Source organism: Oxyura jamaicensis, chromosome 4, assembly GCF_011077185.1.
Source record: "Oxyura jamaicensis isolate SHBP4307 breed ruddy duck chromosome 4, BPBGC_Ojam_1.0, whole genome shotgun sequence".
Taxonomy (NCBI): domain Eukaryota; kingdom Metazoa; phylum Chordata; class Aves; order Anseriformes; family Anatidae; genus Oxyura; species Oxyura jamaicensis.
This window is the reverse complement of record NC_048896.1, coordinates 22810876-22831960: the sequence shown is the minus strand read 5'-3', so window position 1 is coordinate 22831960 and position 21085 is coordinate 22810876. Positions and strand designations below refer to the sequence as shown.

The following is a 21085-nucleotide window of genomic DNA, read 5'->3' as shown; positions in this document are numbered from 1 at the left end:
TTTGCCTGAGCAAACGCTGTAGGACTTGGCCCTACACTGCACGCACAAAGGAAGGAAATCAGGCCCCACCACAACACTGGTTGATCCAGAGCAATTCAGGAAGCGAACTTCTGAAGACGTTTAGTCATTCAGATAGGCACTCAGCAGGCTTGTCATGAACACCAAACTCCCCTAACACTCATAGGCTTGGAAGAAGCAAGCTGGTTTTGGAAAGCCAGGCACCTAAAGCTGTGAAGCCACTGCAGGCTTACATCAGTGCTGTGGAGATATTTTGGTCCCCCATCTCATATGGGAGACAAAACTAAGCTTTTGAAAAGGATGGACACCTCTTCCAGCACCCCTTCCCAGTGAGTCGCCCTCTGCCAAAACAATACCATTTTTACACCCAGCCCTGCATTAAATGTTACTGACATCGAGCAAAGTTGATCCTTGACTCAAGGCCCAAGAGGTCAGTTCCTTTCATTTCCCTGGTACTGTCTTAAGGACAAGGAAACCACAGGTGGATGTGAGGTTAAGGAACTGTCCTGTACCTCTTCCACCACGTGATGCCATGGATGCTGGAGATTCACCCTGCTCCAGCCCAGCACTGCTGCTGCCCTCGCTCCCACAAAAGGGAAGTGGAATTTGCCAGCCACTCTCCAAGAACAGCAGCCACTGAACACATGCAGCAGACAGGGACGTGCATGCACATGCTCTCACCTGGTCTTCAGCCGCAACTTAACTCCCCCTGCCCACGCGGTTTTGCTGGGCTGAAAGTCAGTGCTCACGCGGTCTGGCCTGAGCGGGCTGGGAGACAGGTTGGTGCATCCCTTTGCTGCATGTGTGTCCCTGTCAAAAGAAACCAAATGCAGGTAAGCATCAGCACACAAAAAACTCCACCTTCGTACCCTACATTAATAAGTGTTTTCAGAAATAAGATGATAATACGCACACAGAAGGGGTGAGGCAGGGGTATCAGGCTGGTTTTGTGCAAAAGTGCAAAGAAAATACTACAGAAAGCCAGTTGTAGCCCTTTTCTTCTCTCTGTCACTGCTCATGCAGGCTGTAAGAGCCAGGCTCTGCTCTCCTTTCTACCTCGGCAGTGCTCAGCCCCTGCGAGTGCCCCTCACAAAGCATTCTGGAGGAGCTGCACAATACTCAGCATGCAGGAGGGAACTCAGCTGCAGCATCCACGGCACAAAACTCATTACCCTGCATCTGCATTCTGGGATTCAAAATCCCTGTACGTGGAATTCAGGAGCTCCACGGCTGCATGTGCCCTACCCGCACATAACCACCTTACAAACGCTCTGAACACACAAGAGAAAAGCTGAGAGAAAGGTCCGCACGGTGACAGCAAGAAAGAGAAGTCTACCCCCGCCTCTACTCGTATTTCCACTGAGTTAGCAAACAAATATTTACCCCGCTTTACCACGCGCGTGCAGAAGTCACCCAGACACCATGCGCTTCGGCTCCTTCCTTCCCGCAGGCACGCTGCTCCCACTTGCTCCCATTTTTAGCACCGAGACGTGGGCCAGCCTTGCGATTTCTGCCAGCTCGAGGAACCCCCACACCGAATAAAAGTGCGGCTCAAAGGGCCCCCTCCGTGCCTCCCTCCGTGCCTCCCTCGGCCTGCAGCGGCCGAGTTGCGCCGTAATTGCCTCTTGTTGTGCGCTTAGCAGGCTGCAGGCTGAACGCACATGCCGGCATCTGGGGCTTTGGATAGCTGAGATGGCTTGGATGCCATTCCGGTGAGAGGCCGGCCGTCTTTGTGTCCGGCTCGGTCCTCCCCCACGCTCCCTCCCCAAGCCCCACGTGCCAGGCAGGAATGTTAAGCCGCGCGCTGCGGATGAGACAGAGCCGGGGAGCGCGCAGCGGCACTTTCACCTAGATTAGGGAAAGCGACTGGTCCACAACAGCCTTTTTTGCTTACCCTGCTTCTCTTCATCCAATTTTACCCCAAATCCTGCCTTAGCTGCCTTGCTTTTCTATGTGCCAAATCCCATTCTGCTTTGTCCTCTGCCACCTGCTCCGCTCTCTGCACAAACCGTGCTGGGTGCGACGTAGATCTGGCTTCAATGTGTTTAGTAAAATGAATGCAACAGGTCAGGGACACAGAGAGCAAGGCAGCACTCGCTCACTACCTGTGTGTTCAAACAAATCACATCAAGCCTCTCATCAGACTGTAAAGATGCCCCTTCCTGCTGCAGCACTGGCTGTGGGACACGGCAGGGGCACAACCTCCCTTACCACTCCATGGGACATGCCAGGACCACCAACTGCTCCGCTTCTCTTTGCCTACTAAGTTCACCGTAAGAAATCCCCAAGATTTTTAGAGAAGAGCTGGGGGATCGGTACCAGGGCAGTCTCACTTGCAGAAGGGCTGATGTCTGTGGCTCCTGCTGCTTTGGAGTGGCAATGTGGGTGCTCTTTGGAAAAGGCACCTCGATGTCCCCCGGTGTTGCCAACTCACCAGGACACAGAAACAAAGTCAAGGGGATTTCCTTGCGTGCAGTTCCAACCTGTTTATAGGCAGATACTGACACAGTAGAAGATGATTTTTGCCATGTTCAAAGGGGGCAGCTTGGGATCAGCAATGAACTTTCCTAACACCTCTGGCAGTGCTAAGTCATAACCTCTCTGCTCTGCTTCGGCACAGTGCACTTTGGCTCTCTGAGGCTACACGATAGCTGTGTTCCTGCACTGCGTGAAGCTGCTCCTGCCTTCTCTCCAGCCAGCTATCACAGAAGTAGCCAGGAACAACATTTAGGACTGGGGAATTGCCCCTGTGCCTAATGCAAAAGAAAAAAGAAAGAATAATCAGCAGCTGGAGAAACTGATACAGAGGAGTAAGCGCACACAGCCTCCCCATCCCCACAGCCTAGTCATCTTTCAGCACTCAAGGCTTTTTTTTATATAGCTTTAGAAACACATGAAGAAAGCAAGAGACAACAAACACAGACTCCGTAAGCTCCACTGCGAGCAGAGTCGTCCCAAAGTGCCACTTCCAAGCACTCCCATAGGGATCCACGCAGACCCAGACCTCACAACCGGTGGCTCCGAGCAGCAGGAGGGCAAGCAGCCTGGGTGTTCCCCCTCACACAGGGAGAAAACCCAGCTTGCCAGCATGCATAACTTCAGGGTTTATTTCAGAGACAAAGAAACGTTAATTAGTGCCTGCATGGGCTCCAGGGCTGTTGTTTAGGGGTAAGAAGGAAATGCAATGGAGTTTCTTCCCGGGCCTCTCAAAAAACCGTAATTACTGAGCTCTGTGTGGAATGATGGGCTCGCTAAGACATTGAAAACTAATCAGGCAGTCTATAAATAACACCATTAATCAAGCCCGGTGGGGAACGCAAGCGATGAGGATCCCTCCGCTAGGGAAACACATGCAGTGCCAGGTGCTTTGCCACAGAGGATGCAGCGGTGCCTCCAGCAAGAGCCCGGCTGCTGAACGAGGGGCAGGGAAAACACCCAAGGCCAGCGTCAGGACTGCAGCCACCGAGGGGGAGAGCTCCCCAAAACAGGGCCCACAAACCCAGCACCTTTCCTCCACTCACCACTTTCTGCCCCACACTCAACCAAGCGACACAGCTCTTCAAGCCAGATTTCCTAAGGTGTTCCCAAATCATTTCCTAAGGCAGCTCAGCCCTGCCATCAGGAGTGCACTCATCTCTAGAAAGAGACTGCTTCAGCAGTGACATGAGAGCAGCCACCTCGCTGCAGACATCCAGAGCCTACCTTGCATCTTGACTGTCGCTACTCACCCCTTTTCCTTCGAGCAGCCTTTCACCAAAAGCTTGCGCTGGCAGCAGGGCGCCGTGGCGTGCCCCTTCCCTGCAAGGGCGCCCAGCCCACTGGGATTGTCCTTAAGGCTGCATTTTATTTCGGGATGTTGCAAAGTGCCTCACAACTGCATAGCTAAAAAGTCTCCCGGCAAGGAGTGGCCCGCAGTTGTTCTTTGTGTTATCATGTTGTTTCTAAAGTTCACAAGCGGGAGACAAGAAAGCTAGCGGTCTATTTAAGTCTCCTTTACCTCCCACCTGAGGCTGGCAGCTGCCTCTGAAATCTTTCCTTTTCTAAAGACTTCTTGTTTAATTACGAATTGTTATTTATATTCGCTGCTTCAATAGCGTCCTTGGTATTTAATACCACACGTTAATGACTGGCTGTACAGAGGCACTCTGCTCAGCTTTTCCCTCATCTAAAAATATGGCCTGCTAGGTTTTCTTTTTTGCTATGTTTGACCAACAGCAGATGAATTCACTACTACAGACTTCAGCCTTTTTTAAGAAATGCCTACGGCCAGCAGCAGCCCAACGTTACAGGCCACAAGTTTCGTTGTGTCAGGGCACAGCCACCGCCGTGCTAGCAGGGAGCTGCAGCCAGCAGGAGAAGCAGGCAGCGCCACGCCAGCCAGGCAGCATCTCCCCTGCCCTTCCTGAACTGAGCATCTGCAAAACGTTTCCCTATTTTTCAGCATCTTTTCAAAGCCCTATAAGAAAGCAGAGGTAGCCTTATTTCACATGGCTCATTCATCGACTCCCTACAAGACTGGTTTGCCTCTTTCTGCCATCTGACATCCCGTGCCCTTCCCAAGCTGTCACGACCCTGTAGAACTCATTCCATGTTTTAGGGAGCTCCCCGGCTTTTGACCATAACCAACTGTGACCTCCTCTGGCCGCCTTATCTGCCTCCTGCACTGACCTCCCATTACCTGCATACCTCAAATATTTCCTACCATCTATCTTAACCTTTCAGGCTCTTGGCTTTTCTCTCGCACCTTTTTCAATTTTCCTTATCATTTCCTAAACCAATGCCCCATTGAGAGGTGCGGGTGTGTGCCTCTGCCCAGCAGACCCCCCAACAGCAGTGTCTGGACCTGCTGACCAATTTCAGCCGGGCTTTGCAAAGATAATAGCCTCAGAGATTTAAGCTCCAGGTATCATAAAATAGTTAGCTGAGTAACGGGAGTGGCATAAATCATTGCTCTCACTGATGAAACGCTGCAGTGTAAGCTCAGATCTCTGGCTACAGCTCCTGAAGGGGAGAGATTTGACACAGGGAAGGCACGCAAAACCAAGCTTCTGAAGTCTTCCTGCTGATAGCATGCTTTCCAGCACGTTAGCCTTACATTTCTCTGTCGGCACTAGCATCCTGTATGCTGCTTTTCTGCTTAGCTGTCTGTGATGCCAGGTGTGGGTCTAGGACAGGGCTGAGATCATCCATAAACAGCACCTGGAACTATATTTAAAATTTATTTATGTGTTTTTCTTTTCTTTTGAAATCTCTTCATAATAGCTATTTTTCTAATGGTTCCACCTCTTGCAGTCATGGTGACTTACATTTTCAGCTAATGCCAAGTTTCCTGCTGTGGCAATAGAAGACCTAATTCCTACAGGTTCCGATCCACAAACGACAGGTTTAGTCATTTTTAATGTCTCATTATTTCTATGCCAAGAGGATGGAGCTCAAATTCTGGTTTTTGTTTTTGTTTTTTAATCACTTGGGACCGACAGGAGTGTTTATAACCGGTATCGGAATTAAAAGCTTTCCTAGAAAAGTAATTCACCTGCTGATGCTCCTCAAATTGAGATTAAAGCGAGGAACTCCTCTTCCAAGTTCTACAGTAATTGTTAGGCATTACCTAATACCTTTTCCCTTTGTCTACAAGGAGAACATACGAGGCAACCCTCCTCCACTACAGAAGCAGCCAACAGCACAGCACAAACACAGAAACGAGGAGAAGCAGCAACAACGCAGGACTCGGCTCCGACAGCCCTGCGAGGAGGGAGGTGAAGGGGTTAAGACCAGGGTTTTATCCCGATAGCGTTACATTATGTCACAGGGTGTCCTGAGGTCCCCAGCTCAGCCAAGTGAGGTAAGGACAGTTCGGCAGCTTCACCTCTGGCTATCCTCATCCTGCAGGCTGCGGGCGAGCTCTTGGCAGCTGAGGAGCTGGAATCATGGCTCCTGGCGAACGAAAACGCCGCCTCCACGGCAGTTCCCCATCTCCTGGCAAACAGAAAGCCCTTCTGCCTTCTCCACGCTGTTAAAGAGTGGGTTCCCCTGGGTAGTGCTGCAGGATGGGAGGGAGACCGCGCTCATCCCGGGCTCCAACCTTTCCCTCTCCGGTGGGCATGCTGTTTTGCGGATCCTCCTGCTCTGCCTGAAGTGAGAAGACCGGATTGCTTACGTATTTCTTATTTTGTTACCTCCTGTGGCTGGTCCAGAAATAGCCCGTAATCCACATATCCGTCACGCTTACAGAATCTCCTTTAGCTGAAGTGCAAGCGTCCCTGTGTGGCAGAGCACAAAGGCCCAGGTCCTCCCCTGCACAGGGCACACGTGGCTCTTAGCTGTAGGGAGCTGCAACAGGTTTGTGAGCCTGCACTCAAGGGACCTGGGAGCAGGACAAAGCCTTCTCCAGCTGGAAATGTGTGAACAGAACATTTTTTTCCAACAAAAAAAGATCTTGCTTGTAGAAGTGGAACTTTTCCTTGGAGAGCAGGCAGTTTGGGCTGAAGCTTTCACTGGGAAAAGTCCTTCAGGCCCTGGGTGAGCTTTCTAACGTGCAAGTTAGAGCACTCACCTGAGATGGAGGACCTGGAGACACAGCTTCATGTCCAGAGTCTAACGAGGCAGAGAAGGAACTGAGGGCTGTTTCATGAGCACCTCAAAATGCACCAGGCTCTGCCTGGGGAAACCCTTGAAAGGACTCAGTTGCATCCTAACACAGAGCAAGGCAGGTCTGAAATCACAGGACTGCTTACTGAGCACGTCAGTCCTGGGACCAAATGAGATGTTTGTCCCAGAAAGCTCTGCAGCAGTATCCACATCCTAAGCAGAAACAATAATGTCCACCCCTTGGATTTCAATGGGTCTGTAAAGCTCACAGAAAAAAATACTTGACCCAAAAACACAGCATTGCTGGCTGCTGCTTCTGAGATACAAATCACTACAAATATTTTTTCTATGCATCGCAGGGACATCCGTGCTGATTATCTGTTAAGATGGGATTAGTAGAGCTGATCCTCATGCCGTAAGCCAATCACCAAAAGGAAAAAGAAGGAATTTTCCAGGAACAGCGCAGAGCAGAGGTGGCTTGTGCTCCTCTAGATGCACGACCACTACTCAAGGCAAGCTAAAGGGCTAAGAAATCATTGAGCTGTCATGGGATAGGAAATTTTACATAAATATGTTTCATTTGTGAGCACTCACCACTTTCAATCTAATAGCTCCTATGCAATTATGCTGAGTACACAGTGTGTCAGGGCAAGGAAAAACAGGCTGAGAACTCACCTGGAATGAAATCATACTTAGAGCTTTCCTTCCAGGAGGGCTCATCACTTAATTGCAACTTAACCAACTTCCAATTAAAGGCAGAGAATGAGCACTGACCTCCAGGTCCAGAAAGGCAAAATCTGGAGAACAGAGACTGGATTTTGTCTGTATAATACCATCAATTTCTACTTGTCCAATGCTTTTCTGGCTTTCCCTTTCTCTGAGATTGGACGGGTTTTATGTGACCTGACCTCAGTCCCACAATCTGGCCATGCTGTGTTTGCACAGACCCACACAAACACACACAAATAAGCTGCTTCGGCACTGTACCTGTTTGCAAGCAGAGATCTGAAAGGAGTATTCACATTCATTCGGGTTCCTCACTGAATTTGGTATTGGCCAAGGCACCTTTGAGAAAATGAACTCCCTCTTTGTCTGTGAGAGAGCCCTAATCCTCGTTTTGCCCTGGAGGATTACTGGGTACTTAGAAAGGCACTCACATGCACATTTTTGGTCCGTGCCAGCTGCATTTGGGTCCACAATATGCAGCGTTCACTTTGTTCTCAAGGTTTGATAATAGGCATTCCTTGCACCCAGACCCCAGCGATTGCCACCCTTTTAAAGACACCCTAAATCGAGGCTTTCTGAAATATGGGCCTTCCCCTGCTTCGCGTGAGTAGTTCTCCCTCAGACAGCGTGTGTGAACTGAGCGTGCAGGCAGGCAGCTGGGCACGCCGCCCTGAAGCTCAGAGTCTTTTCTTGTGCTGCTGAGCTGGTGGCCGGAGCGCACGATTCCCTGCGTGGCCCTGCCAAAAAGACCTGAGCCCTAGATGGAAGGAATAACCTGAAGGGCTGAAAAAAAAAAGAGGAGTTTTTATCCTTAGTTATTTCCTGGCTTTTTGTAACAGAAGTTCGTGGTTATACTGAGGTATAGCTTGCTGTTTGTGTCGTGGTACCACCCAGAAAGCCAGTCCAGGCACTGGAGCCCCCCACTTCTCAGTGTACACATGCATATATAATAAAAGGCGACTCCTTCTTACCCAAGAGCTTGCAGTTAAAATAACCCAAACACTGGTGATCAGATGCATGTTTCCAGGTTCTGGTTTCCACAAACTTTAATTCCAACATCTCTCACTCTCCATCAGAACCAAATTAATGCCAGGAGAGCATCGTGGTGCTCTAAGGCAAACTGGGGCACAAGACCACGTCCACACAACTGACTTCTTCTGGCACAGCGGTGGCAGGCCTGGCACCAGCACGTGCCCAATGCTGCAGCACCTTTACATCCTGCTGCTGCTCCTGCACATACAAAATGCTCTCTGTGCAGCTCTGACCCAAATCTTTCCAGGATTGTGGCTTAATTCTGTAAAGTAGCATTTCAGGATGTAGTTCAATGGAAGTACACGACTCTGGTCTTCTCTGCGTAAGCCAGTGCTGACTTGAGCAGCACTCTGCCAGCTCAGGGGAGACCTCCCCTTCTCGGGAGGTGAGAAATGAGAGCTTACAACTGCCTCAGTCTGCCAAATAACATCATGATGGCATCCACAGAAAGTGGAGAGCAATCTGCTGTGCACCCCAGCTCTCCCCACAAGTGAAATGCTTTCCTGCACCTTGCACTCACTGAGTTTTAGCCACTTTAGAAAACAGGCCTACTACTTACTCTGTCAAAACAGAAGCAAAATTACAGAGAAATGACATTTTCATTCATTTTTACCCCTGGGACTCTCACAGGCATCCACAGCCTTGCTCTTGAGCATTATGAACTACTCATTAGATTTTTGGAGACAGCAAGCCACACTGGCCTCTGGACAAGGCACGGGATTTGCCTGGGGAAGCAGAGCTTCAACCCTCTTCGTAAGGACCAAGATTCATTTAGGAACAACCTTTTGGACCTGGCCATAACTGATGAGGATCAGCTCTCTCCAGGTGCAGCAGTGCTCATACCTGTTAGTCAGAGGTACCTCAAGTGAGAACGATGTACTGCAGAACACGGAGAAGGTCAGGAACACATCTGTCAGTTTTAGGACCATAACCACTGCACACAGGTAAAACAATAAAGTTATCTGCACGTGACCTGGGATATTCTGATGCTGAATCATGTTGATCAGAAGTCATTTAATATAAATTAAGACTTCTAACTTTTCGTACACAATACAAAACAAGGTACCAGCTAGTTGTAAAGGACAAGTGTAAATGAAAAAAAAGTTGCAGCTCCTACAAAGAAAGGTAGCTATGAGAGCCATACTCATATACTGTAAGAACCTGTTTCCATTTTAGGATTACAAAATCCAACCCATTCCATGGGAAAAGTCAAGCCTCCATGCTGAAGAAGTGATGTTCACACCGAGAGATTCACTAACCAGAAAAAGCTCTTCCAGAATTACTTTTTTACACTCACCCTTCAGAACAGTGATACTTGCTGGATGAAGAAGAGCTGTCCCTGGGAGGGGTGGGCATGTCAGGCAGGAGGTGTCCCACCTGGGATCCAGCTGTGGGATAGACCCGAGACCTGAAAGGCAGGACCAGCTCCCACTGGGAACCGTTTCCACCAGCACAGGAGCTGGGGCCAGACTTGATCTGCTGGTGCAGTGGTTTGCGTGAGTGTTTCCTAGTACGTTGAAGGCAAAACAAACTAGGTCAGTTCAGACCAGCAATTTAAATGGTTTTAAGCTAAAGATTAAGGGAGTGCTTACATGAACTGTTCCAGTGGCAGATGGATGAGATCTCTGGCACTGATGAGCAAGCAAGGGCATTAATCTCTTCCGCCAGCACAGCTGGATCTCTCTCCCTGGCCTGCATACACACGCACTCCAAGGAACCTGGCTTTTCACCCTGGCAGCTGTCCTTCAAAAATACGGGCGTTACTGAAATGCCAGAATGGTAGCTGAGATGCTTTTTGAAAAACCAGTCTCAGTGGTTGGTACCAAGCAAGCGACAAACTGGGCATCTGTTCAGAGGGACAAGAGAAAGCCTCCTATTCACACTTGTCACAGGCATGGTGGATGTTCAGCATCAAGAACCAACTCAAGTCTACAGCTGAGTTTTCTCTCTGCCCTCTAACCTGACTGCTTTGCAGTGTTTCCAGGTGTGCCAGATTTTAATTGCAGTAACTGGAGGGGTGGAGTGAGTTTTAAAGAGCTAAATCACCTTTATGTGTGTAGCAACGTTTAATCCCCATAATAGGAACTGCTTCTTACTGAACTGCTTCTCTATCCTACTCACACAACTCTTCTTAGACAAATTACTCAATCCCTTACTCAACACAGCGTGCATTTACTTCCTCAGGATTTCAGCAGGAGATTTGCCTGAGTGAGAAATGAGCAGAGATTGAGTGAGGAGATAAGGATTTGGCCAGCTGCTTTACAAAACACAGAACCTCTGCATTACCTGGAGCATGACTCCGCACAGAGTTCGGAGACCTGCAGTTCTCAGGGACTGAAGCACAGAAGAGCAAAGAGAAAAATCCTCTTATTACAGAACCCAGCTGTGCTGGTTACTTGTCCATCCATCCCCGAGACAAGAAATGCTGTAGGTTCACCATACGTACCTGCTCTGCACCAAGGTAACTGGGCAGGTTCGGTGAAAAACTGGTCCAGGGAGGGCACAAAAATAGCCTGGCAACAGCAGGAAGGACTTGAGGTTTTCAAATACATACAGAGCCCAAAGAATAACCACCGAATATGTAAGAGCCTGTTGAAGGCAGCTGAGTTGCAATCTGGCTGATCACCTCCTTGCATTTTTATTTGTAAAGAATACACACTGAAATCATTTTTAGCATCTGCCCATCCTGCAGAGATGTGAACTATGTGACAACAGTCTGGAGCAGGACGAGGACTGCAGCCAGAGGAGAGGAACCCTTCATCTCCCTTGCCCGGTGTATGCCCCAGTGCATTCCTACCGTGCTCACACAAACCACCTCAAAGGAGGAATCTCCTTTCTCTCCCCAGCAGCAACAGAGATTATTATTTGCCAGTGTGAACAGCAGCACCATCTCAAAGGAAGCCACATCTTTGCTAGGGACATGCAGTGATCTGTAGTCTCAGTCTGTAAATCTTTGTTCTTCACGTCAATACGAAAAAGGGGAGCAATGCATATCCCTAATCGCAGCCTCTCCTCGTGCACAGGACATGCTGTGATCAGCCTCATTAAAAATAATAATAATAATAATAATAATAATAATAATAATAAAAACCCTCCAAAATTAAGTCTGGGTGGAGCCAGTCTCAAGCACAGAGCGGCTTTTGAGTGAGAAGTGCCAAACTCTTTCACAGGTTGAACAGCAAAAACAAATCCTCTTAAGCAGCCATCAGTGTCAATATTTATTCCTCACAAGTCAGGGACAAGTAGCCTAATAAATGGTGTCAGACAGAGCCTGGTGAGATGGAAGAGGAAGGGGACAGGCCTGGGGAAAGGGCATGACACATTAATCAGCATCACCCCTGCAAAACCCTTGACAGAAACAAGGTAGTAAACTCATTAGCCACTTAGAAACTAAGCTCCTTTTGTACTTCATAGAGTGATAGCCGCCAGGTTCCAGCCTGACGGTTTGCCATTCTCCACAACAAAGCTACCAGGCCCCATAAAATGTTTACTTTTCAATCTACCTCTCAACACACACCTCTCTGGTCTGGAGACACTTTGCTGGCTTTTCTGCGCCCTTTCCCGATGCACAGCAGCACTGTACTGAGGTCTGGACTCCAATGCATTAAGCACTCAAACCAGCATGGAGTAAGAGAGCTCCTGGGCCAAAGCCATCTGCATGGGAAGACAGACAAATAAAACTATGATTTCAAAGGCAAAATCCTTAGCCTCGAGAGCCACTTCAAATACTGCAGCTTCTCCTTCTCCCCGTGGATCATTCCTGCCCCTGGGTGGTGGTATACACCGTCCTGTTGGGCGTGTTAGCAGCACCACGTGTGCAGCCACAAACCAGAGCAGGGAGCCAGCCCCTCTTAACTTCACCCAGGTGACTCCAGGTGATGCCTGAAAATGCCTGTATCAGAGCCCAGAGAAGGACCCAGCTTTCATCCGCATCGTCCTCACAGGAAGGAGTTCATGTCGGGTGAAAACGCAATGTCGGTGCCAGGTATTTTGACTGATGTAGCTCAGTGAAGCTGTGTGTATTTATGCTTGCCCCTCACTTGAGAAATGTAAGCCACAGGCAAGATTTTGGTTTTGTTAGCATGACATTGCTTAGGTCTTCTTTTAGCAATGTATTTTCTTGTTTCTTGTTAATGCTTGCTACCATGCTCCTCATTCTGTGTTTGGGATCTAATAAGCTGCTCGAAACAGCCAGGACCAGCACACGCCCTTAACACACAGGAGTACAAAATGTTGGGAAATCCACTTATGACAAGCTTGTGAGCTGTGTAACTACATGGATTCTTCCTCCCTGCCCAGCTGGGATAACGCTATGAAGACAAATGGCTTGATCTTTCCATCGGAGCTGTAGCATAGTTTTTAGAGTGATGCCTTACAGCACAGATTAGACCCCATCTATCCAGGGAAATGTAAACTGTCTCAGCACGACTGGGATGTAGCCATGTTGCACCGGGGGCCCTGTACCCATTATAACTCTGCTGTGCATGGGCCATCAGTTATCATCACGTGCTTTACTTAAATTAGCCTGAAATGGAGTCTGTCTCCAGCCTGGAGCCTGTTTGTAACTGCAAAGGAATCTGCGCCCTCCGTAGCACACGAGACAGGATCAGGGCACTGCTGGAGAGCACTTGGCCGGCTATTTTTGTTGTCTGGCTGAATACTTTTCTTTGACGCCCGCTTCAAGTTGCTGAAAGAACAGTAAAGATGCATGTTTTTTTTTTTAAAAAAAAGGGTACACTGATAATCCATAGGAACTGTGTCCTTTTAACGTCAGGACATTTCTCAAATTTTTGCCCTTGTTGCCAGGATGCTGAAGTCACAACATGATGAAATCTAATCAGGGTGAAGTGGGCTGGTTTCATTTGCATCAGATTCCTCTTTCAAAGGCATAAATTTGCCCTTCTGATCCTCCTCCCTACCACTAGAACAGAGCTAATGCAGCAGCTACTGCTACATCAAAAAAACCCACATGCCTCTTCCCATCAAGAACAACTGATGATTGAAATTCTTCATGTTTCGTTAAACCCAGAGGAGAGCGCTGCTAATTCAAGCACTGGTGCAATGAGAACATAAAGGATTGGAGAAGTGGCTCTCATCTGAATACAGGCAAGCATGCATCACATCACAGTTAGCCAAGCTTTTCACTCACGTTTAACTTGGTAACAATCCCCCTAAATCATGGCTTTCAGACACAATGTCTTCTCATGCGGCTCTCCTTTCCGCTTGGGTATCACACAGCTTCAGATATTTCTATTCTCTTGCCACTTTGGGTTCTTTGGACAGAATTGCCTGTTTTCAACACAGCGCTTGCCAAGAGAAAGGAAACGCTCTCAAAGATGTGCATGCCAATCGATCGTACGCAACCTTCTGGGTCTGCTTCTCAGGACGGACGACCCCAGGGAACATCCCTGTTGCATCCACGAGACGGGTGGCAGTGGTGACAGGGGAAGGGGCACACCGGTGGTGACTGCCACTGTCAGAATGAGGGATGCCAGCAGCCTGGAGGCTGACAAACAGGGTGGCTGGGACAGCGGGGGCTGTGAAATCCTGCTTTTAAGTGCAGTCGGGTCTCGTCTAAGACTGGTAAAAGCACCAGGGAAACGCTGCCATTGTCCCTGCCCTGGATTACAGGAGTTCAGCCGAGCTCCAGGTAATTGTTCATTTGCTTTATCCCCACTGCGCAGCTTGCTCGCATGCCCGGTGGTATAAAGGTAGTCTTTGTGTGGGGAGACTCAGGGCTCCCAACTGCACTCCTAGAGCAATCCAGAGCACCAATAGGCTTCCACTTGGGGACGCTGATGAATAAGCATTTGTAACGGGTAATTAGTACTTCATTTCAAATGTCTGACCTGTCACAGATTTGGGGCCAGGTCTGCAGCCAGCAGAACAGGCCTTATTCCATTGCCATGTCGCTAACAGGTTTCCTTCCCAGTGTCTTGAGCACCTGATACGCTGGTATCGCATTACCCAGGCTAGAAACTCTGGTAGGAATTGGGCATGGCTAGGGAGCAGTGGCATCATATAGAACACCCCCTTTGATTCATATCCTGCTTTTTTATTTATTTACGCTGCCACTGAGGTGGGGAAGCCCAGGAACTGACCTGGCCCCACCGTGCCAGGTGCTCTGCAAACACTGAGATGAAGAATGATTGCTCACCCAGAGGATTTACCATGAGAGTCCTCCCTAACTAAACAAACAAGGGAAGGATCTTTTCTGGTCACTGCTGCTCACTCAGCACCCTTCTGGGATCCATCTGCTCACTGCCACTGACCGCATCCTACAGCAGGGAGTGTGGATTTTCTCCCAGTGCTGCCAGGAGCTAGGGCTCTATGCAGCAGGAGAAGGGCTCTACACCACAGTGCTTTTCTTCTCACCACAAACACAGCGTTCGTTTGCAGTCTGCTGAACACAGGGACATCTGAGACGTTTTGGCTGCCGTGGCATCACAACCTGCCTGTCTCCCAGTGGCAGGACTCCCACCTGCTGCAGCCCTCTCTGCAGGGCCATGCCAAGGAGGCTGGAGTCAACTGCTGCATGCTCAGTTGTTAGTTTTTTTTTGCCATGTCTTGTACCTAAACCAATCTCTGGAAGAAAACCCCCTATGATTATTAACTGTTAACTTTAACTTTCTCAAAAAATTACAGTAATCTGCATTTCAATCAAACTAAACTTCTCTCTTCCACGTTAAGCACACAGCACCACTCCTTATGAACCAAGCAGCTCTCAACCCCCTGAATTCCCACATCATGGACCTGCAGGAGCACTCCCCTCTCTCCCTTGTGCACATTGGCCTGAGCCTCACCTCTCTCAGGAGGGAGGCTTAGGAGGCTATGATTTTTCTTTGTTGTTCCTGCTGGAATCATCACTAGCCCTCAAGACCTAGCAGGACTTGAGTCAGGTCTCTGCTGCTGAGAAAAGAAAGCTGCTGCTGCGACTCACCCATCACTGGCTGGGCACAGCTGAGGTTTGGAGCAAAAATCCACGCGCGTGAACAGGTGCTGCTGGTGTGACTGCATGGGCAGGGAGTGCTGAACGGACAGGAAACAGAAGGCTGGGTGTAGGCAGGAGAACACGCAGAGAGCGCTCTTAAAAAGGAATTATTATCACAGGGAATGGGAAAAGGGGATGTTTTGATCTTCTGGGCAGGAGAAACAGAGGAGAAAATTGCAGTGAAGATAAATGGATGGATGAGGTCTATGGGTTACATTCCTTCCAAATGCACAAGGAAAGACGTCGGCTGGTAACGTTACACTTGAATGTAATTCTGTTCTTAGCTGCTTTAAAGGGTCTGTGGGCCACTCCAAGCAGGTGATAACATTTCTCAGGCTACGTCCCTGGATCTCATTGCAAGGCACCTGCCAGCCACGCTAGCTCCGAGAACATTACACTACCCACTGAAACATGCAACCGCCACGCGGAGCATGCACACAAGGAACCTGCTGCTGCTGCTAGGATGCCTGGTGACTACCTCCAGGGAAAGTGCTGCAACAGAACCCTTAAAACACCACAGCTCTCACCTGTTTGCTCTCTGGATGGATGGGACAGTTGAATGCTGTGGTCCTAGAAGTGTGCATGCAGCCAGAGCAAAAAGGTGGCTTTTCGATCACATCTGAAGAATCCTTCTGGGGAGGGAGCATTCACATGCAAAGAGCAAAGTGCAGCAAGGCAGGGTCCACTCCTACACCCCTTCCCTCCCTCTCTGGTGCCCCGCAGAGGCCCCAGAAACACCAAACATGAAGCTCGCCTGTCAAACAGCCAGGGAGGCTCTGCAAAACTCCTCCGCTGCCAGCCGAGCCCTGGGGCTGCCCTTTGTTCGCCTGCCCCAGCTCTACCCTGGCTCCCATCGCAGCCCGGCACCCTGGGAGCCCCCGCACTCACCCTGCCCTGGGCCACTAGCTCCCGGTGGCACTGCACTGCCAGCCCCAGGGACAGCCAGCGTGGGCAGCCCGCTAGCTCTGCTTGCTGCGGGTGCTCAGGCAGCAAGCCGCGCTCAAAGTGCTTACAAGCCGTGCCAAGGGAATATCCAAGCATCCTCCACAAGTATGCCTGTCTGACAGAGGCAGAAATTCTTGTTTTACAGAGGGAGGAGATGTGCCCGTAATTCGAGGCTGTAAGAGCAGCGAGAGGATCCCACTCCCCGATGCGCTCTTCATAAGACAGAGGCTCTGGCTTCACCTCACCTGCCGTTAAGTAATCATAAACGGCTGCACGGATAACTTTATTTCAGTTCATAAGTAACTTATTTTGTCTTGGCTTAAAATGGTTCCCGCCAGCCTTCCTTGAACAAATATATTCTACTCTCCAGATAAAATAAAAGTGACGTAATGGCCTTTTGCACCGGTGCGTCTGTATCAGGAGACACGGTGTTCTGCCGGGGCTACTTCTCAGGATGACATCTCTTCCTCTATCTGCTAACTCATAATGTAACACAATGCTTAATGTTTAACGAGACACATAAATCAAAGAGCCTGTGACAAACACGCTGGGAGATGTGGAAGAGCAATGGCAGGTGACGTTATAAAGGATGTAAAATGTTAGCTGTGAATCTTATTTATGAAACCCACCGTCTGACGCGGTACCTCTCACAGCAGAGTACCGTGTCCTGTGGTTTTTCCGCTTGTGCTCCCTAGAGAAAAACATTTTTCTCTACAAAACCTGGCATGCTATCACATGCCTCAGAAAATGACTTGGAGCATGCCACGCAGTTCACACGGCCGTCAACGCCAGGTTTCCAGCTGGGGTGACCAACATACTCCTCCCATGTGCATCTTAGAGGGTGCACCATCTAAACAGGTTAAACACTTAGCAGCCCTAAATTGCTGTCTTGGACATGAAAGGTAAGGTTTGGGGTTTTGGGGACACAAGATTAAACAGCCTGGTAATAATAGTGAGGACAGGTTACTGTGACACCTGCCCTTCAGTTTGCTTTGCAGGCATGGGTCCCTTTCTGACCAAAGACGCCCATCGCCCAGCTAAAAAGCTGATGACATTATCAGGCATGATTATCTGCTGCCTGCGGAGCTCTTGCTTGGAAACATCATTGTGCTATCACATCTCCTGTGCATGATTTCACTCTCTAGCTGGAAGGCTATGTGGCACACAGGTTTTCCCTATCAGTGTATGTCACCTGCTCAGGATCACTCACTTCATTAGGCGCCAAATGGGCTCACAATCATTTGCTTCATAAAATGATTCCAAATGCTTTTATTGGGATTTGAAAGCGTTTAAGTGTACTTTGCATCTTGGCCTGCAACTCTGAGAGATACCAAGCAGTAAACAGTTTCCAAGAAGTTACCAGGCAATGAAACAAAGTCCTTTTTGGGGATGTAACCATAAAACCTCATGATCATTTGTCCTTCTGTGATAAAAACAACAAAAAATTACCAGCCGTAACGTAAACCCAAGGCTTCCCATAACCTGAGAGTATGTATTTAGGCATTATGTACTTATGACAGCACAAGTACTCACCCTGAGGCAGATGACAGGCAGACAGTCCAAGTGGAAATTAACCATGTGTGATCATAGGAAGCACACAGAGCTGACAGAAGGAAACCTTCAACCAACTTCCAGCCCTATCACCCTGGAGCGATGACCACAGCTTCCCTTCCAGACAAAACAGGCGTAGGTCGGGCCAACATCCACGCTGGGGAGTGGCGGTGCTGCAGGGAGCTCTGGGTGATGGACAGCCACATAGAGGAGGTGCTCACTGTCCAGAGCTCACCTTGGGCCTCTCCAGCACCAGTGACACTTCTTCCACTTTGTGTTAGGTGGCAGGATCTTCCCAAAATGCACAGACATTCCCTTGCAGAACACAGCCAACCTGTACACAACCTGCATCATCAGTGGACCTGCAGAGTGGTGGTGTCTCAGCAAAGATGCCTCACTGACCTTACCAGGAAAAAAAAACAACAACATTGTGCTCACATCTAAAGCCATGCTCACATCTTGCTGGGTGATACTTGCTCCTCCTGCCTGCCAAGTGTCAGCTTTTAAAACCTCACTTTTGCCTTTGTGCAAATCTCTCCTGCTGCTGCTTCAACAGGAAAGTGAATTTTCACCTTTTGTTTGGAGCAGCCCTGGGGGGCACTCTGTCCTGTACATGCTTACGCTTTGCATCGCAGAGCAGTCTGCCTGTAGCCAGCACACCAACTGTCCTGCACGCTGAGCACATCTCTGACACTGCTTGGCTCAAAATGAACCACCTCCACGCCTTCATCCTGCAGGGACTAGGCAGGATGCAAGCACTTATTCTGAAAAGTCCTTCCATACAAACCAGTGAAACACTAGGGTATATATAGCAAAGCGTGATTTCCCCATCAGGCGATTCTGGTGCTGCTAGTATCAAATGATATACTCTGCAAAGAGAAGGGCTTAGCAGGAGGGCTCCAAGGGTTGTTCCTAACTTTTTTTGCAGGGTTTTGGTTTCTTGCTTGGTGTTTTCTTTTGATGGCAGTATAATCCTATTTAAACAAAAGAGTAGGGGTCATACAATCTCCCTCAGCAAACTGCAATCATTGGTATAGTGGATTTTCCTCAGTCCTGTTCATGTTTGCACTACCTCTGAAAATGTACGTCCTTTGACACAAAAGAAAAATAAAAGAAACTAGACCTGGCCTCCCCAGTGCTCCGATGGCTTTCCCACGTGCTTCTCCCAACTGCTGCAAGTTGAATTAGAAGCTGAGTGAAATACAGCAGAGATGGATGAGACTAGCAGCGCCCAATGAGTGCAAAGAAGATCTTGCCCATCCCACTGCCCCTTCTCATCTGGCAATAATGGGATTCAGACTGAAAGCTGGCAAGCAATTTCCTTTTAGCTCCCAGGTCACAGCTAACATCAGCCCTGGAGCTTTGCATGCCGTCAGTTTGCTCGCTGTCGGTGGCCACTCTGAAATAAAATGTAGCGTTTTGGTCAGCGGACCACACAACGTTAGCTGTGCACCTTGTCAGTGCAGACTAGGGGGTTTGCTGAAGGTCGTGGAGGCTTTCAAGCTATTAGCTGCTTCAGCTCATGTCACTGATGGACTTGGTAATGGAGATGGAAGAGTAAACACAGCGTGCTTCTTCGAGCTGAGGCCAGCGCCTATTAGCAGGATCAATGCATGTACATGCTACGTGGGTACAATTGCCCTAGACCTGCAGAGCACTCAAGCACATTTTTCAATTTAATGTCATGAATAACTCCAAATACCTCCCTTCCCCATATATTTCACCATGAATGACAGGAGTAACTCTGTTGTGGGGAGACAAGGACTCAGACTTTTAGGAGTTTTTTCTCTCTTGCATTTTTCTGGTCGCCACAAAGAAACCTCCAAACCCCCACATCAACAGCAAAAAAAAAAAAAAAAAAAAAAGGAAATAAATATTAAAAGACGTGTCAGAGGTTCAAAAGCAAATTAAATAAAAATATAGGCTATCTGGCGGAACGAGAAAGCCTGGGTGTTGCAGAGAATGTGAATACTGAGCGCATTTTTAGGACGCTGCATTCACCCCGAAGCTTCTGGACCCTGCCTCTCAGTGACATTCAGCAGCGCTGGAGGCAGCAGGATCCAGGGCTACCGTTCTCCAGGTCACAGGCCACAGGCTGCCTGGCGCCTGGCTGCCAGGTACTGCCATGCTCAACGAGCAGAATGTTCCCAGGGAGCTGGATAGCTGAGCAAACTTCCTTCTTCCTCTTTGAATAGAGCGCTGCGTGCCCGCGTGCCCTGGCGATGACACTGCAGAGCAGCTCGGTCCTGCAGCGGCACAGAGCGCTGGCACACCATGCTGCCCCTCACCTGCACGCCCCCTCCTCCTGTCCTCTGCTTTCTGGCAAGCTGCTGGACGCAGAGCTAGGCTACAGCTGCTTCACAGAGATGGAAAAAAAGATCGTGTTTGGAGGATGAAAGGACAGTGTCAGCTGCCCCCAAAGGAAACTGTCTTGTGCTTGTAATTTATGTCACCGGTTATGCCACTTTCTGGTCAATGCAGATGCCAGGCCACAGTAAATTTGGGCCAGTTTGTGCGTTTGCTTGGGCAGCTGGTGTGAAATGCGAGCCCTGTGTCACGTTTGCTGGTGGAGGAAGGGGGAGGCGTGGGACGGATGGAGGAAATTAGTTTTTGAAATAAGACATGGGCTGCATTTAAGAAGGATGATTTCCTTTGAGGAGTTGTTTGCAGTGCTGACCTATCCACAGACCATGAAGAGCAGGAGCCAGGAAGGGCTGGAGCCAGGGCTATCAATCAGAGGAGAGCAAAACTCCAGGGGAGTTTCAGGTTTTGCAAAACTCGCTCAGTTGCCTTTGGACTCTGCAAAGCTGAACCAAAAGCTGGTTGGTGCCAGGACCATTTGAAGCCAAGCCCATAAAAGCCTGGGGAATTAGAGAAACTCCCCATCTTGGCTCGTCTCCAATTCAAATTAACTCCTGCAAGATGAGGAGGTGTTCAGATAAATCTCAGAAACTGCTCTCTAATGGGTCAAGGCAATTTTCTCCAGCGTACAAAAGCGATTTTTCTTGGCTCTGTCTTTGCACTGCATATCTCAGAGTGTACTTAAGATATCTGTGAAAGAAATAAAGAAGTGAGGAAGTCCAAACCCCGTAGCAATCAACAAAATCCATTACTGAATTTTCTCACAGGCACCGCTCCCAAATAACACCAGTGAAAAATTGGTTCAAATTTGCAATGAATTTGACCGCAAGTGCTTTGTAAGGAAGTGTCACTGTTATCTGAAGGGGAATTTGG

General features: G+C 49.0%; 1 protein-coding gene across 7 annotated transcripts in view; it reads right to left on the bottom strand.

Annotated features, from left to right (window-relative positions):
* SHROOM3 (shroom family member 3) overlaps positions 1–21085 on the bottom strand; it is a 148808-nt gene that overhangs the window by 30889 nt on the left and 96834 nt on the right. For 4 of the 7 annotated variants that reach the window (XM_035324141.1, XM_035324140.1, XM_035324145.1 and 1 more), the window contains one exon: positions 700–828. In XM_035324141.1, coding sequence (XP_035180032.1) covers positions 700–828 — 129 coding nt within the window. Of the gene's footprint in view, positions 1–699; positions 829–1401; positions 1759–3746; positions 3934–21085 lie in introns of those variants that run through there. The other 3 variants (XM_035324147.1, XM_035324144.1, XM_035324146.1) reach the window with 3 other exon arrangements.